This window comes from Orcinus orca, chromosome X, assembly GCF_937001465.1.
Source record: "Orcinus orca chromosome X, mOrcOrc1.1, whole genome shotgun sequence".
Lineage (NCBI taxonomy): Eukaryota > Metazoa > Chordata > Mammalia > Artiodactyla > Delphinidae > Orcinus > Orcinus orca.
Window position 1 is genome coordinate 34,785,905 of NC_064580.1, and position 16,562 is coordinate 34,802,466.

Below are 16,562 nucleotides of genomic sequence, written 5' to 3' on the forward strand. Positions count from 1 at the left end.
GTAAGTACCACTGTCTACAAGCAAAGGTTATCCATGATCATTTCAATTTTCTAGTTTGTATATTTACCAGTTTAATTCTGAGTTTGCTTTAAAAGTTTGTAAGCCCTCAATTCTAATCATTTTATTTAGTAAATTTACCTAAGAAGACCCTTCTTTGGTTTAAAAAGAAAAAAAATTTGTTTTCTTTACAGTGCTAGACAACATTATTATATAGAATAGGCCACAACTGTACCCTCTCTCTTCGCCGCACACGTGCTGATAAAGATCTCTGCAGTACGTTTCCTGAAGTCAGATCACTGATGGGCAGAGATGTAGCTGAAGGTAAGCAACAATCATTTATTTCATCTAACTCAACGTCTTCTGCCCCATCAAGTCGTGGAGTGGCAAAAACTAGCATGTGACATCCACCGCAAGCAACCTGCAGCATAAATTCACAGATAAATTAATTGACACTGGCTTCAAACACAAATGGGTTTGTTCTGTTTTTTAATTTATTTTTATTTTTGGCTGCGTTGGGTCTTCGTTGCTGTGTGCCGGCTTCTCTCTAGTTGTGGCGAGCGGGGGCTACTCTTCGTTGCGGTGCACAGGCTTCTCATTGCGGTGGCTTCTCTTGTTGCAGAGCACCGGCTCTAGGTACGCAGGCTTCAGTAGTTGTGTCACGTGGGCTCTAGAGCACAGGCTCAGTCATGGTGCATGGGCTTAGTTGCTCCGTGGCATGTGGGATCTTCCCGGACCAAGGCTCAAACCCGTGTCCTCTGCATTGGCAGGCTGATTCTCAACCACAGCGCCACCAGGGAAGCCCCACAAATGGGTCTTTAACAGTTTTCAGCTACAAAACATTAACTTAGCGGTAGACTTCCTAGACTGACTGACTGAAATCTCTCTCTCTCTCTACAAACACACACACACACACACACACAGACACACGAATTACAATATATTCTTTTTTTAAAATATTTATTTATTTATTTTTGGCTGCATTGGGTCTTCATTGCTGCACACGGGCTTTCTCTAGTTGCGGTGAGCGGGGGCTATTCTTCATTGCAGTGCATGGTCTTCCCATTGTGGTGGCTTCTCTTGTTGTGGAGCACGGGCTCTAAGTGCACAGGCTTCAGTAGTTGTGGCACGCAGGCTCAGTAGTTGTGGCTCATGGGCTCTAGAGCACAGTCTCAGTAGTTGTGGCGTATGGGCTTAGCTGCTCCACAGCATGTGGGATCTTCCTGGACCAGGGCTCGAACCTGTGTCCCCTGCATTGGCAGGCAGATTCTTAACCACTGCACCACCAGGGAAGCCCTTACAATATATATTCTTTAAACACTATTATTGAAAACTAGAACAAGTTTAACATACCATTTTACTTTCAACTGAATATACAGTATAGAGAAAAAAACCTATTTGGCACATTATATTTCTCTTTACAAGTTAGAAAATGCTATTTTAATCTTGGAGCAACACTAACAACTTGAAAAAATTACTCAGACAAGTTCTACTTGGAAAGAAGGGACCCAAGAATAAATCAGTCTCTTGGGATAATTATGTCTTTATACATGAAGATTTTTTAAGTTTAATGCTTAAAAGTCCTGAGAGCAAAACGCAAGCATGCATAATGATAGAACAATGAAAAAGGAAATCAACATCCAAACGATTTTGAGAAATAACTGATTTTCAATAAAATGCTTTAAAAAACATTGTGTTTGCAATACACAGACTTCTGGTGTCTTCATAGTGTTCTACATGACATAGAAGAGCATACTCTGAACCTTTCCCTTCGTATGTTCAAAGTTAAAATTGATATGTTTTCTGTATAGCACCTTTTAAAAACCATCTTCCCGGGCTTCCCTGGTGGCGCAGTGGTTGAGAGTCTGCCTGCCGATGCAGGGGACACGGGTTCATGCCCCGGTCTGGGAAGGTCCCACATGCCGCGGAGCGCCTGGGCCTGTGAGCCATGGCCGCCGAGCCTGTGTGTCCGGAGCCTGTACTCCGCAACGGGAGAGGCCACAACAGTGAGAGGCCCGCGTACCGCAAAAAACAAAAAACAAAACAAAGCAAAACAAAACAGAAACCATCTTCCCCATAAGATTATAAGCTTAGTCAATGAAAATTTGGTCACTATGTTCATCACTGCACGCTCTGTATTCCTCATCCTCAGTCCAGTATCTTGTACCAAGCAGGCATTCATTAAACAGGTGTCAAATCAAGGAATGGAAGTGTTCCATAGTACGAGGCTCTGAGCCTTTGGAGAACAAATTCCAAGTAATATTATCATCACTGAGTAAACAAAATTTTCAAGTCTATAGTTCTTAATTGGCAAAAGTGTTAGAAACAACAGAGATACAGTGCCTGATGGAGATGTCACTGAAACAACACCTTATCCAAATAACACTTAACCAATTAAATATAATTTCAAAACGCTTCATTTATTATCAGATATTTTTCTTGTGCAGGATTTGAGAGTCCTAGTGATATCTAATCCAGCAAATATTTACAGATGACCACTGTGAGTGAGGCACTCTGCTGTAGAAGTAGAAGAGTCAAGATTAGGGCAGAAAGGAAGATGTTAGAGGAGGAACATTAGAAAAGGGACAGATTTTCAGAGTGCCGTGATGTCTGACATTTGGCCTTTAGGACACAAGTATATTTACTAGATATAGCTATGATATTTCATATAAACAGAAAAGTACTTATTTTCTATGAAATACTGAAAGACTCAAATATAGGAATATGAACATGTAAACAGGGAAATGTGATGTCCTTACCAACTGTACTATAAACTTCAAAAAATTAGAACACAAAGTAGGAACGAACTGATTGGCAAAACTCTCCAGTCCAAGTCCTAATTTTCCATGTCGACTGTCTCCAAAAGTATACATAAGGCCTAAATCTAAAATGAAAAAAAGAGAGAATTATAAAAGTGTTACTTTCATGGATCTATTTGTAAATAGACAAATACATTAACTTACATTGCAATTTTCCCCTCATATTCTCCATTAAATTTACTCTGCTCCACTGATGTTTCCACACTCTCTATGGTTTCTGTTGTCCACACATAACATGAGGCAATAGATACCCCGAGAATAAATCACTAAGCTCTTGGTGGCTTGTGAAGTTGAGACCCAGGTGTGTGAGGTGCTGTGTGGAGCAGCAGCAACCCAGCATAAGATCTTGTGATACACACCATCATCTCAAGAAGGAGATTTTTGTATTCTGACCTCCTACATCCCAATACAATCTATTTTCTTTTTTCCTCAGGTCACTGATTAGGTCAGGGTTTTTCAACCTCGGCACTACAGACATTTGAAGCCAGATAATTCTTGGTTGTATGGGTCTGTCCTGTGCATCGTGGGATGTTTAGCAGCATCCTTGGCTTCTACCTACTAAATGCCCTCTGCAGTTGTGACAATCAAAAACATCTCCAGACATTGCCATGTGTCCCCTGTGGAGACAAAATCACCACTAGTTTCGATCAATCCAACTGTCTCTTTTACTTCTGCTTCAGGGTTGTGGAAAGCTGCTCAAGGAAATGCCATAAACCAACCAAGCTGCTGGTCCCTATATCAATACTGGGGTCCCCTATATAGCTGGGCCAAGATGATGATGAGTAATTTTGTCCCTTCTCTCCAGTTAATCGTTTTGCCCACTGCCACAGCAGGTATTCTGTACATTCACTCCTCAAGCCTTTCTTTCATACTCTCCATCTCAAGTGAGGCAAGTGCCATGGAAGCAGAAGGAAAGGAAAGGGTGCCAGTATAGGTGCAGAGGAGGGGCTCTCCCTCCAGTCTGGAGATTAGGAAAGGCTTTTAAACTGAAGCTGAAAGGATTAGGGTTTAGTTACAAGAAGAAGGGAGCAAAAAATCTTCCAGGCAGAGGCCAGCAGTACATACAAAGGCTGTGAATCAAGAGAAAACACAGCCCAGTCAAGAAGCCAAAAGGCAACCAATGTGTCTGGAGCACAAAGGTGAGAGTGGTATGAGATGAGCCTGAAGAGGGAAGAAGTAATCACACGAAAGAGGATCTTATTAGCTCATATTAAGCATTTTTGAACTCTATATTAAGAACAGTAATAAGCTAAATGAATGGTTTTAAGCCGGGAAGTGACAAGATCATATATGGGGACTTGTACTTTAGGATGGCAAAGTAATTGTATAGTAAGAAAAGCCACGAGAACTGCCTGAAAAAATAATTAGAAATAATAACAAAATTCACTAAAGTGGAAAGTTCAAAAATTATTAAAAACAAATAGATTCCCTATAAATAAGCAATAACCAGCGTTTAGATTCTAAATTTAGATTGTTATAATTCTTACTATTAGGTATTTATTTCCTTTCTTTATATATACTCCTTATCATCTTTTTGCTTTCCTCCTCCTTTTTTTGACCCTGATATTCTTATTCAAAATGTTAAGGTTTTTTTTTTCAAACCTGATTATCTTTAGCCAGAAAAAATAAACTCTGATCAAGCTGCCTGATCACACTTCCAACCTCAGAGAGCTTTTTAAAACATGAGCCACTGGCTATAATGGGGAACTGGCAAGAACTTACAGAAAACTCACTACATATCTCTCATTAGTCCTGGACAAAGAAAAAATTCATAACACCTGTCCCTGGGGAGGATTCATGAGCAAAAAAGTCAAATAATGTTCAATTGTTTGTGCTATAACTTCTTTCATCAGGAGGAAAGGTATTATGAAAGTTTAACCAAATAACCTAATTGTATGTTAAATGATCCATAAAAAATGTGTATTTACGATCAGTGACAATTTAGAGTTGATGGAAAATGGCAGTAAAGACAGAGAAACTGAGCTTAAGACTTGCAGTAAGGCATACATATCAACAACTCTTCTGGGATTGTGAATGAACAGTAATTCTTTACATTCTATATAGTTCAATTTCATGCAACATTAATAAGGACACTGATACTTGAAAATGGGCAGATAGTTCTCTCTGCAAAGTTCTTTGGGGAAGAAGGGACAGTACTTGGTAATACCTTGTATTTGCTGAGCGCTAGTTCCCCTAAGCATATACCATTAGATGAGGTTCATTGTAGCAGAAACTTGCAAAAGAAGGGGAAAATGCAGAAATACCAGTATCCCGATTATTTCAAAATACTATATGATTTATGGCTTTTTAATGCTTTACTTTTTAGATAGAAATGATGAGCTACAAATAGAGAAATTACAGAGCCTTTTATTCCAAAGTAATTAAAATTATGGAGAATATATTTTTTTTGTAATTCAAATGAAATATATTTCACTTAATTTTTATTCTTCTCAAATTACATATTTTCATTTAATGTGTCAATAGTTTTAATTTATTGATGTATTTGTGAAGCTTTACGCTCATTTCTTTTTTAACATCTTTATTGGAGTATAATTGCTTTACAATGGTGTGTTAGTTCCTGCTTTATAAGAAAGTGAATCAGTTATACATATACATATGTTCCCATATCTCTTCCCTCTTGTGTCTCCCTCCCTCCCACCCTCCCTATCCCACCCCTCTAAGGGGTCACAAACCACCGAGCTGATCTCCCTGTGCTATGTGGCTGCTTCCCACTAGCTACCTATTTTACGTTTGGTAGTGTATATATGTCCATGCCACTCTCTCACTTTGTCACAGCTTACCCTTCCCTCTCCCCATATCCTCAAGTCCATTCTCTAGTAGGTCTGTGTCTTTATTCCCATCTTACCCCTAGGTTCTTCATGACCTTTTTTTTTTTCCTTAGATTCCATATATATGTGTTAGCATACGGTATTTGTTTTTCTCTTTCTGACTTCACTCTGTATGACAGACTCTAGGTCCATCCACCTCACTACAAATAACTCAATTTCGTTTCTTTTTATGGCTGAGTAATATTCCACTGTATATATGTGCCACATCTTCTTTATCCATTTGTCTGTTGATGGACACTTAGGTTGCTTCTATGTCCTGGCTATTGTAAACACAGCTGCAATGAACATTGTGGTACATGACTCTTTTTGAATTATGGTTTTCTCAGGGTATATGCCCAGTAGTGGGATTGCTGGGTCGTATGGTAATTCTATTAGATTTTTAAGGAACCTTCATACTGTTCTCCATAGTGGCTGCATCAATTTACATTCCTACCAACAGTGCAAGAGGGTTTCCTTTTCTCCACACCCTCTCCAGCATTTATTGTTTCTAGATTTTTTGATGATGGCCATTCTGACCGGCGTGAGACAGTATCTCATTGTAGTTTTGATTTGCATTTCTCTAATGATTAATGATGTTGAGCATTCTTTCATGTATTTGTTGGCAATCTGGATATCTTCTTTGGAGAAATGTCTATTTAGGTCGTCTGCCCATTTTTGGATTGGGTTGTTTGTTTTTTAGTTATTGAGCTGCATGAGCTGCTTGTAAATTTTGGAGATTAATCCTTTGTCAGTTGCTTCATTTGTAAATATTTTCTCCCATTCTGAGGGTTGTCTTTTGCTCTAGTTTATGGTTTCCTTTGCTGTGCAAAAGCTTTTAAGTTTCATTAGGTCCCATTTGTTTATTTTTGTTTTTATTTCCATTTCTCTAGGAGGTGGGTCAAAAAGGATCTTGCTGTGATTAATGTCATAGAGTGTTCTGCCTCTAAGAGTTTGATAGTGTCTGGCCTTACATTTAGGTCTTTAATCCATTTTGAGTTTATTTTTGTGTGTGGTGTTAGGGAGTGTTCTAATTTCATACTTTTACATGTACCTGTCCAGTTTTCCCAGCACCACTTATTGAAGAGGCTGTCTTTTCTCCACTGTATATTCTTGCCTCCTTTATCAAAGATAAGGTGACCATATGTGCGTGGGTTTATCTCTGGGCTTTCTATACTGTCCCATTGATCTATATTTCTATTTTTGTGTCAGTACTATACTGTCTAGATTACTGTAGCTTTGTAGTATAGTCTGAAGTCAGGGAGCCTGATTCCTCCAGCTCCATATTAATTATCTATAGGTGAGTCAGTCATTTTAGGGAAGTACCTTTATTGAGTCCTACATTGGCAGCACCTAGTTTCTGAGGTTGAGAAGTAGACCCATAGCACCATCTCCCCAGATAAAGGGGAAACTACAGAGCAGAAGAGCTAGAGGACCCAGGTATTCATTTAATTAATAGTCTTTGGGGTACCTTTCTGTCTACCACTGTGGAGAAAGTATGAAGGTGTTACTCCTGAAAACGCCTCCCAGTGGCAGAAGCATCATAAGAATTTACTCAGCCTGAATGTAGCTGTCAGACTGAAGAGGGAGAATATTTTAAAATAAGTTCTTTCTTACAAGACTTTTCCCTTTGGTCTGAGCAGAGTTCAGAGCCTTCAAATTGATACAATTTCAAAAAGATTCCAGCTTTTTACTTTTTATACTTCTGCCACAGTATAATGCTATGGTCTTACCTCTGATAGCACTGACACATTTTGAGGCTCTAAACCTTTGGATCATTTACACTGATTTTAAATTAAACTAAGATATGAAAAAGGAGTTTACAACTTTACACGTTGGCATATTAAACAAAGAATTCCATTTTCTCAGTTATTATTTCCTTTGCTTAAGTTAGATACTTTCATTCCATACAGTATTTATTTTGTAATAAAATATACCCAGTTCCGTAAGTATATTAACAGAAATTCTGATCTGTACCTGTTATCAAAGCTGTGTGGTTTTCTCCACAGCAAACATAACTTATTTTCTGATCCTTAATATTCTCAACGGCTTTGGGTTCTGAAGTTTCAAAAATAAAAGTGCCAAGACCCAGTTGACCAAACTGTCCCAGCCCAAAGGTGTACACGGCCTTCTCTGAAAGGGGAGGGGCAAACACAAGAAAAGGATTTCAGAGGTACAGGCACTGTCACCATTATATCTAGAAAAACAGTGCTATTCCACCTTTTATAATGAGGGTTAAGGGCCTCTCAAAGAAATACTCATATAAGAATACCTAATACTTACGTATACATTCCTCAGTGATAAAGGAAGAGAAAAATGACAAGGTACACAATTGCAACAATAATGGCATGGGCCTGATTTTATCTTTTACATATAACCATAGAAGGAATTGCTAAAGACACAAAAGTCGGTGAACTACTACCTAAAAAGTCCCTATAATGACCACTCAGTTTGTTAAAAATCATCAATTGTCATTAAGCTAATTCCTTTCACTGCCCTAACTAAACGAATAGTGTTTCCTACAGAAGAAGTCCTTACTTATTAACAGTAATTTAATGGAATAACCTATTTTAGAAAACAATTTCAGAGGAGAATTAGCATGAGAATGAAAACTTACATCAGACATGCTAGATTTATTCACAGGTAAAGCTCATTTACTAGGAAATGCAATAATAATCAAAGGAGGGGAAAAGCCTTTCCTCTATATTAAATTTTTTTTTAATTTTATTGAAGTATAGTTGATTGACAATGTTATGTTATTTTCCTCTGTATAGCAAAGTGACTCAGTTATACATATATATATTCTTTTTCACTTTCTTTTCCATTATGGTTTGTCACAGGATACTGAATATAGTTCCCTGTGCTATACAGTAGGACCTTGTTGTTTATCCATACTATATTATATTAATATTTTTGAAGTGATTCCAAAGGAACTACAATAACAGTAAATATTAGCTCACATAGTCTTGAGAAATGGAAAAGCACAAAAATAGGATAAACGAGTGGTGATGAAAGCGTCCTTTAGACACACGACTCTCCCTGGCCCCTGCCTTAGCATATAAAATAACATAACACATGAAGAATAAGTTGCATTTCTGCCTATAGAATAAATTTTCAGATAATTTATAAAGATTAATTTTGAAGTTTAATTCCTAACATAAATCTTTTAGAAATTATATGAAAATTCACTTTATCAGAAGAAGTTTAAAAAAAAACTTAAACCTCAGAATTATTTCCAAATTTAGAGCTGAGGCCTGGAAAAAAATTATTTCTCACTTTGAAAAGATTCCATCTGGAAATTGTAATTCTGGGAAACCATAGCTTTATACACATGACTGGGACTAGAATAGGAAGTCAAGGAAAAGTGATGTAAGAGAGGAAAATCTAAAGATAAAATATTGCTTAATCACCTTGCAACATTTAAGCATTATCATCTGAGAACTGGATATTACTTAAAATTTGTCTAGAACACTTCTAGCTTTGGGTTACTGAAGATTAAGTGGTGACTTCAGAAACTGTTTATTTCTTTTTGACCAAAATATATCATAACCATTCACTATCTAACTGCATTACCTCTATACTACTCATCTAAAATAAATCTAATGCTGAACAAATTTGGGAGCATCAATTTAGTAAGCATATTAACAAGTAGTAAGTCTATTTTAATTATCCTGACTAGAATCCTGAGAAGTCACATGTCATACCAAATACAAAGTTCAGAAGCCAAAAGTGACATTACTATTAAAGTTCTAACTTTTTTTATTATCTGTAATTTAAAACCTTAACACTTTAATGAATTACTATAACAGAACATAAAAATCACAAAGAAATCACCAAGTTAGACATTGTGAATATCAAAAAGAATTATCAATGACAAGTAGAAAACAGTATTAGCAGGGAGCTTCTCCAAAATAAGATATTTCAGAAAAAATAATGTCAATTTTAAATAAATATGGAATACACATATATGAGGAAAACAATTTGTTCTTGAAAATGAGCTAAAAAACCTTATGTGCTGCCATTAAACGTGTTAAGATCATGAAAATGTCAATTATGTTAGCAAAAATAATTCAACAAGATTCATTTTTTTCTACTTAAAAATTTCTTCCACAGGCCAGAAATGCTTATTAACTATAGGAACAAAAGGTGGGGTTCTTAATGGAAAAAGATGCAAAGCCAACTTACATGAAGTATCTAAAACAGTCAAACTCATCGAAGCAGAGACTTGAATGGTGGTTGCCAGGGGCTGGGGTAGGGGGAGAGGGGAGCTGCTAATGAATGGGTATAAGGTTTCAGCTCTGCAAAGGTAAAAGTTCTAGAAACCTGCCATACAACGTTGTGCCTATAGATAACAATACTGTATTGTAAACTTAAAAATCTGTTAAGAGGACGGATCAGATGTTAAGTGTTCCTACCACAATAAAAATAAATGAATGTAAAAAAAGCTGTTTCCATTAGCTACCAAAGAAAGCAGGGAACGGAGCCGCACACATACCTGTGAGCGCAACTGTGTGCCCTCCACCACAAGCTACTTGGATCACCTTCTGAGGAATTCCAGGCACCAGCTGGGGCACTTTGTGATTGATCAGCAGCTTTTTGGGAAGACCTAACTTCCCATACTCAGGTTCTCCAAAGGTGTACAGTTCTCCCTCCGCTATTGGAGGAAAAGGACAGTGATCGATGATGACATAGACATGAACAAATACCGGTCTTTTTGGTACATGTTCTCACGTTTGATAAAAAAAATGTAGAAAATCTCAACTTAATAAATTTGACCTTTCTTGAGATATTTTTACTGAATGGTAAGGAAATAAAGGTAGATTTTCCCTTCCCCTTGATTATTCTAATCCAAAATCTTCCTGAAGAATTCACGACCAGCACTACTAGTAAAAACTAGAAAATTATTTTACCTGTTTCACAATATATAGAAAAGATGATCTTACTTCTACCTACTTTCAATAAAGCAAAATGACTCGACATTAAACCCCCATAAGGACATGGATTTTGTCTTGCTCACTATGGTATTGCAAGAACTTAGCAGTGTGTCTAGTACATTAAACATTTAATGAATACTTGGTGAATAAATAATTGCTTTTAATGAAACTTATTGTAGAAAACCCATTTATGTGTGAAGTAAATATGGTGACTCTAAGGATAGCAGATTTTACTCAGTTAGATGGCACTTTTTCCAGAAAGATTCTCTTATTAAGGAACTCATGACATTTAATCACTGCCTTGTCCATACCAATACTATTTATTTTCTTCTGTTATCACACGTCCCACGCTATACTATGAGCTTCTTGAAAGCAGGAACTTTTTTTATTCATTTCTATGAACTGAACTGAGTTCTATAAAACAGGAATTTAAAAACTGTTGTAAATACATAATCTAATCCAAAGATTATGACACAGAACGCATCACCACTGATATGAGGAAAGAGGTAACACAGCACCTCTTGTATTATTTGCATGTCTCCAAGAGAAGCATGACTGACTGACTGTTGACCAACCCCTGGGAATGTGGCCCTTGGGAGTGTTCTTTATGTTGGTGATTGATGTTTTTGTTATGTACACCTGGAGAAATGAATTATGCCAGCTTAGCAAGAAGCTAAGAGAGGCTTGCTTTGCACAAACTTCAACACTGATGATGTGCACCTGGTTTCACTGTTGAGGGACCCGAGTTGCAGTTGCCATGACTAGTTGCTAGCAGGATGTGCCTACATGACACCAGCCACCCACACAAAAGCCTCAGACCCTGAGAATAGAGTAGGCTTCCCTGAGCAGAGACATTACACACACATCCCTGTAGTCTGTAGTTCACTGCCAAAGAGAAAACATGTCCTGTGCGGCCTTGGAATAGGAAGGACCAGGAAGCGAATACTGGACCTCTCTGGAGGATACAGATCTTTCCTGCTGCTTTTGCTCGGTATCCTTTGCTGTAATAAATCTAAGCCACGAGTACAACCAGCTACTGAAGCTTGAGAGCCCTTCTAGCAAATCAGAACTTAGGGAAGTTGTATGACATCTAACGCACATGGTATGTGCCACTTAAAACTTGGTCAAATACTGCAAACACAGCTATACTCATTTTTTAGATTGAGCTGTACAAAAAATGAAGCTTTCTGAACCACAGTTTTCTCTGAAGTATTCGGCAAACACTGGCACAGAAGTGCTCAGTAAGTCAGCACGCTCCCCCTTTTCCCATGCTTCTTGCCTCTCATATGAAAGGAGTTACTAAGTCCAGATAAGTCTCTTTCTACTACTGTCTATAAATTCCTGCTGCTCCTCACACCTTAAATGGGTGAATTGTATGGTAGGTGACCTATACATCAACAAAGCTGTTTTTTAAAAAAGGCATAAAAACAGAAAACAAAACAAAAAAGTTCAATGTAATGCCTATTGGTTAAAACGAATAATTCCACTTTTCCCTACTGGCTAAAGCAGTAGTAAATAAAAATTGTTTCTGGGAGTTTTATTAAGGCCCAAATATAAGACAATGCTTTTGATTATTTGTTCTTGCACGGGTATGTTTTTCCCTGTTTTCTGTTTCATAAACAAAGTGAGTACAGACTATACCAACCCCAGGAGTTGCAAATAAGTTGGTATGTGGTATTGCCCCAAGGAACACAGTCAATTTATCATTCATTCACTCACCTCCTCATTCAACAATATTTATTGATTGAATAAATATTGTTTCTTCAAGACACAAACTGACCCAGTAGTGAACAAACCCAGCCAAGTCAGAGTTTGCCTTTTCTTGGTACCAAGTTGCTACCAATTCATTGGTAAACCTGGGGGGCACTGGGATAGGTCAATAAGCACTTTCTAAACCTGAATCTGAGGTGCACAGAATAGGAAGTAAATGTATAAAACAAATATTTAGAGAGATATCTAAGAGGGTCCATGGAACTATTTCTGCTGGGTGTTTTTACTGTTAGGAAAACCATAAATAAGATGGAAAACCATGATCATACTTCTGGTATTACTACCAGTGTAGATGTAGGCTATAATAGTTAGAGTCCAACATTTAAAATATTTTAACTAAGATAGAGAAGGTTGCCAGTGAGCCCAGGAAAAGGAGAAACGGGGGATCCTGAGAAAAGTCCCAACAAAGGAAAGCATATCCCATACTGAACTCCCTTCCTTTTTCACCTAATCTTCATCCCTATTCCTACAATGAAAATCTATGACTCATGTACTGAAACAATAAGAACGAATTATCAGGACAAGAATAGAGTAGGTCAAAGTACAGAGCCAAGTGGATCCAGAGAAAAGAGGCTCACAGGTCTTGTTTTTAATGCCGAAGAGTCTAAGAAGTTTGAGAGCCAAAATTTAGAAGGGTTTCTTATGCATAAATTTTGTTTTCCTAATAGATCTAACATTCATTAAAAAAAAGTTAAGGGACTTCCCTGGTTGCACAGTGGTTAAGAATTCGCCTGCCAGTGCAGGGGACACGGGTTCGAGCCCTGGTCTGGGAAGATCCCACATGCCGCCGAGCAACTAAGCCCGTGCACCACAACTAATGAGCCTGCGCTCTTGAGTCCATGAGCCACAACTACTGAGCGCACGTGCCGCAGCTACCAAAGCCCGCGTCCCTAGAGCCCGTGCTCCGCAACAAGAGAAGCCACTGCAATGAGAAGCCTGCACACCACATCAAAGAGTAGCCCCTGCTCACCACAACTAAAGAAAGCCCGTGTGCATCAAAGAAGACCCAACACAGACAAAAATAAAAAATTAATTAAAGAAATAAATAAAATAGTACCATCGATATTAAAAAAAAGTTAACACGTCAGATAGTCTGAAATTATAAATACTCATTACTGAAATGAAGAAATACTGTGACCTAAAACAGACCAAAATTATTTCATTACATGGAGTACCATGACAATATTTCTATAGAAATGTAGAATGTTATGACATTTTATTATTTAGTAATAACTTAGAAATGGGAGATAACATGAGAAATCCAAACTGTTCTGTCTTACTTGTTACAAAAGCTGAATGGTAATATCCACAAGAGATCCAGGAGATAGGTTTTCCAATGGTCACTTGATGAGGGACACATATACTAGTTATATTTTGTAAACCAATTTGCCCCTCAGAATTGTCACCCCACATGAAAAGCTCTCCATCCTCTATAAAGAAAACACAAAGAGGAAAAAAGGTTTTAAGAGGTAGCAGGGATGGCAAGTTATTATACTTCCAACAGAGCATTTATTTTTTAATTTAGAAAAATTATTTATCTTGAAAGAAAAGTACTACTAAGATATTTATACCAGGTAGCTACTTATTACAATTTCTTTAAAAAAAAATTTTTTGGGGCTGCGTTTGGTCTTCGTTGCCGTGCGCAGGCTTTCTCTAACACTGCACGTTACACAGCTCTCCGGACTGGAATGAAGCAGCACACCAGCAGCTTCTTCAGTGAGACACGTTTACCTCGGCTCCAAATTTTAAAGAAATTTCTCATATGGGCTTTTGATAGGGAGGGCAGAGAGATGCAATGACCATTACAAACTTTTTTTTTTTTTTTTTTTTGCGGTATGCAGGCCTCTCACTGTTGTGGCCTCTCCCATTGCAGAGCACAGGCTCCGGACGCGCAGGCTCAGTGGCCATGGCTCACGGGCACAGCCGCTCCGCGGCACGTGGGATCTTCCCGGACCGGGGCACAAACCCGTGTCCCCTGCATTGGCAGGCGGACTCTCAACCACTGCGCCACCAGGGAAGCCCTACAAACTGTATTTTAATAACATATATCCAACAGATTTCTAGGATGTTTCTGACAGCAACTTCATTAAAGCTGAAATATAACTTTCAGAACACACAATGAAGATAATGTTTAAGAATATCTAAAGGAACAGATGGATAGCACAGCTTCGAATTTATTTAACAATTACCTTCTAAACGTCTGTAAGCATAAAGTTGTACTATATGTCATGATTTTAAGTTCTATTTTAAACGTCTTCTGAAAACACATCGTCAATGAAAGAAAACTAAACAGTATTGTTGTCTTCAGTTTACTGACTTGGTATATTCTGGTCTAAAAAAAAGGGATGTGTCCCAGTTTGAAGTGGAAAAAAGTCTTACCAGTCAGCGCAGCTGAAGTGTTAGACCCAGCAGAGAGTTGTTTAATCTTATGCTGGGATGTAAAAAAACTAATTAGATGAAAAGTGTTTCTCTCTTCAGTATCACCAAGTCCCAGCTGTCCTTCAGTATTTCCTCCAGCGGCGTATACTTTGCCTCCTTCTGCACACAGAAAAGAAAACATCAGTATACCATAGTCACCATCTTTATGGGGCAGACCAGTGTATATCAGACAGTTCCTCTACTACCAGTGAAGAAAGCTGAAAGCTGGCATTATCCTACAATTTGGTGAACAACTTCATTTAGGCGTCAAAAATACAGCAAAACAAGCAAGGCTCCACATTTTTGTGAGATTTTATAAATCATTCTAGAGTTTAAGTAGCAATTGAAATGCACAGAATGTGTGGAATGCATTTTCTTGCTAATGCAGAACTATTAACTCAGAGTGAAAAAGAGGAAAGTAATTTCCAAATTAGATTATAATCCAAATCAAACTATTTTAAAAGAGATGTGGTTCATTAATTTTACCTTCCATACCCATTAAAGCTAAGACATAATAGATAATAAGTAAAATGAGGCGAATACAAGAAGACTATAATTAGAAATGTGAAAATTCTATGTTGTGTAATTATTTTAATTTTCTAGCTAAATAGAAAGCCAGTATAGCATTGTGTTTAGGAGAGAGGACACCAGAATCAGACTTCCTGGGTGCAAATTCTGGCTTGCCACTTATCAGTTGTGTAACATTGGGCAAGCTATCCTTAACCTCTCAGTGTCTCATTTTCCTCATCTGTAAAATGGGATAATAATAGTGCCTACTCCATAGAGGTGTTATGAAGATTAAATGAGTTAACATTTATAAAATTCTTAGAATGGCACTTGGCACACGGTAAGAACTATATAAATGTTAACAATTTTCTTAATCACATTAAGAAATATATCATTCCTAGATAATAAACATTGCCAGTAAGCTCTAAAGTAATGACACATAAAGATATACTTATTGGGACTTCCCTGGTGGTGCAGTGGTTAAGAATCTGCCTGCCAATGCAGGGGACAGGGGTTCGAGCCCTGGTCCAGGAAGATCCCACATGCTGTGGAGCAACTAAGCCTGTGTGTCACAACACTGAGCCCACGAGCCACAACTGCTGAGCCCGAGAGCCACAATTACTGAGGCTGCGTGCCACAACTACTGAAGCCCACATGCCTAGAGCCCATGCTCCGCAACAAGAGAAGCCACCGCAATGAGAAGCCCGCGCACCGCAACAAAGAGTAGCCCCCGCTTGCCGCAACTAGAGAAAGCCCACGCGCATCAACAAAGACCCAACCAGCCAAAAATAAATAAATAAATTTATTTTTAAAAAGATATACTTATTAAAATTAGTTATATCTGTCATAAAAATGCACATGGAATTAAAGCCTCACTAAATTACAGGGGAAACTTAGGACAAAATCATTCTGAATCAGTAAAAATTTAAAACTAGATATTATTTTAGAAAAAATGAAACCTAATTGAGGAAATAAGACTAGGTTTCAAATGGAAGATACTACAAGGCCACATGGAATTGAACCACACAATTTAACACATATGGAACAAACCAGAGTTGGTGGTATGCTGAAGCAGTTCAGAGAATGACATAAGGAAAAAGTTGAATAGTCACAAAAAGCTCCATGGATGAAGTAAGACTTATACTGGATCTTAAGAGACAAGAATCTGAGTCCATGGATGAAGTAAGACTTATACTGGATCTTAAGAGACAAGAATCTAAGTAAGAGAAAGAGAAAAGACATTTCAGCAAAGGAAAAGTATGAGTGAGGGCAGAGAGGTGAGGCAGGGGCCG

At 37.9% G+C, this 16,562-nt stretch overlaps 1 protein-coding gene across 20 annotated transcripts in view; it reads right to left on the minus strand.

The window, feature by feature from the left end:
- Nucleotides 1–16,562, minus strand: part of RPGR (retinitis pigmentosa GTPase regulator) — a 268,015-nt gene that overhangs the window by 40,925 nt on the left and 210,528 nt on the right. For 18 of the 20 annotated variants that reach the window (XM_033408537.2, XM_033408534.2, XM_033408532.2 and 15 more), the window contains 6 exons: nucleotides 14,725–14,883; nucleotides 13,626–13,775; nucleotides 10,137–10,295; nucleotides 7,619–7,774; nucleotides 2,757–2,881; nucleotides 233–418 (listed from right to left, as the gene is read on the minus strand). In XM_033408537.2, the coding sequence (XP_033264428.1) occupies nucleotides 233–418; nucleotides 2,757–2,881; nucleotides 7,619–7,774; nucleotides 10,137–10,295; nucleotides 13,626–13,775; nucleotides 14,725–14,883 (935 nt within the window). The remainder of the gene's footprint in view (nucleotides 1–232; nucleotides 419–2,756; nucleotides 2,882–7,618; nucleotides 7,775–10,136; nucleotides 10,296–13,625; nucleotides 13,776–14,724; nucleotides 14,884–16,562) is intronic. The other 2 variants (XM_049704781.1, XM_049704782.1) reach the window with 2 other exon arrangements.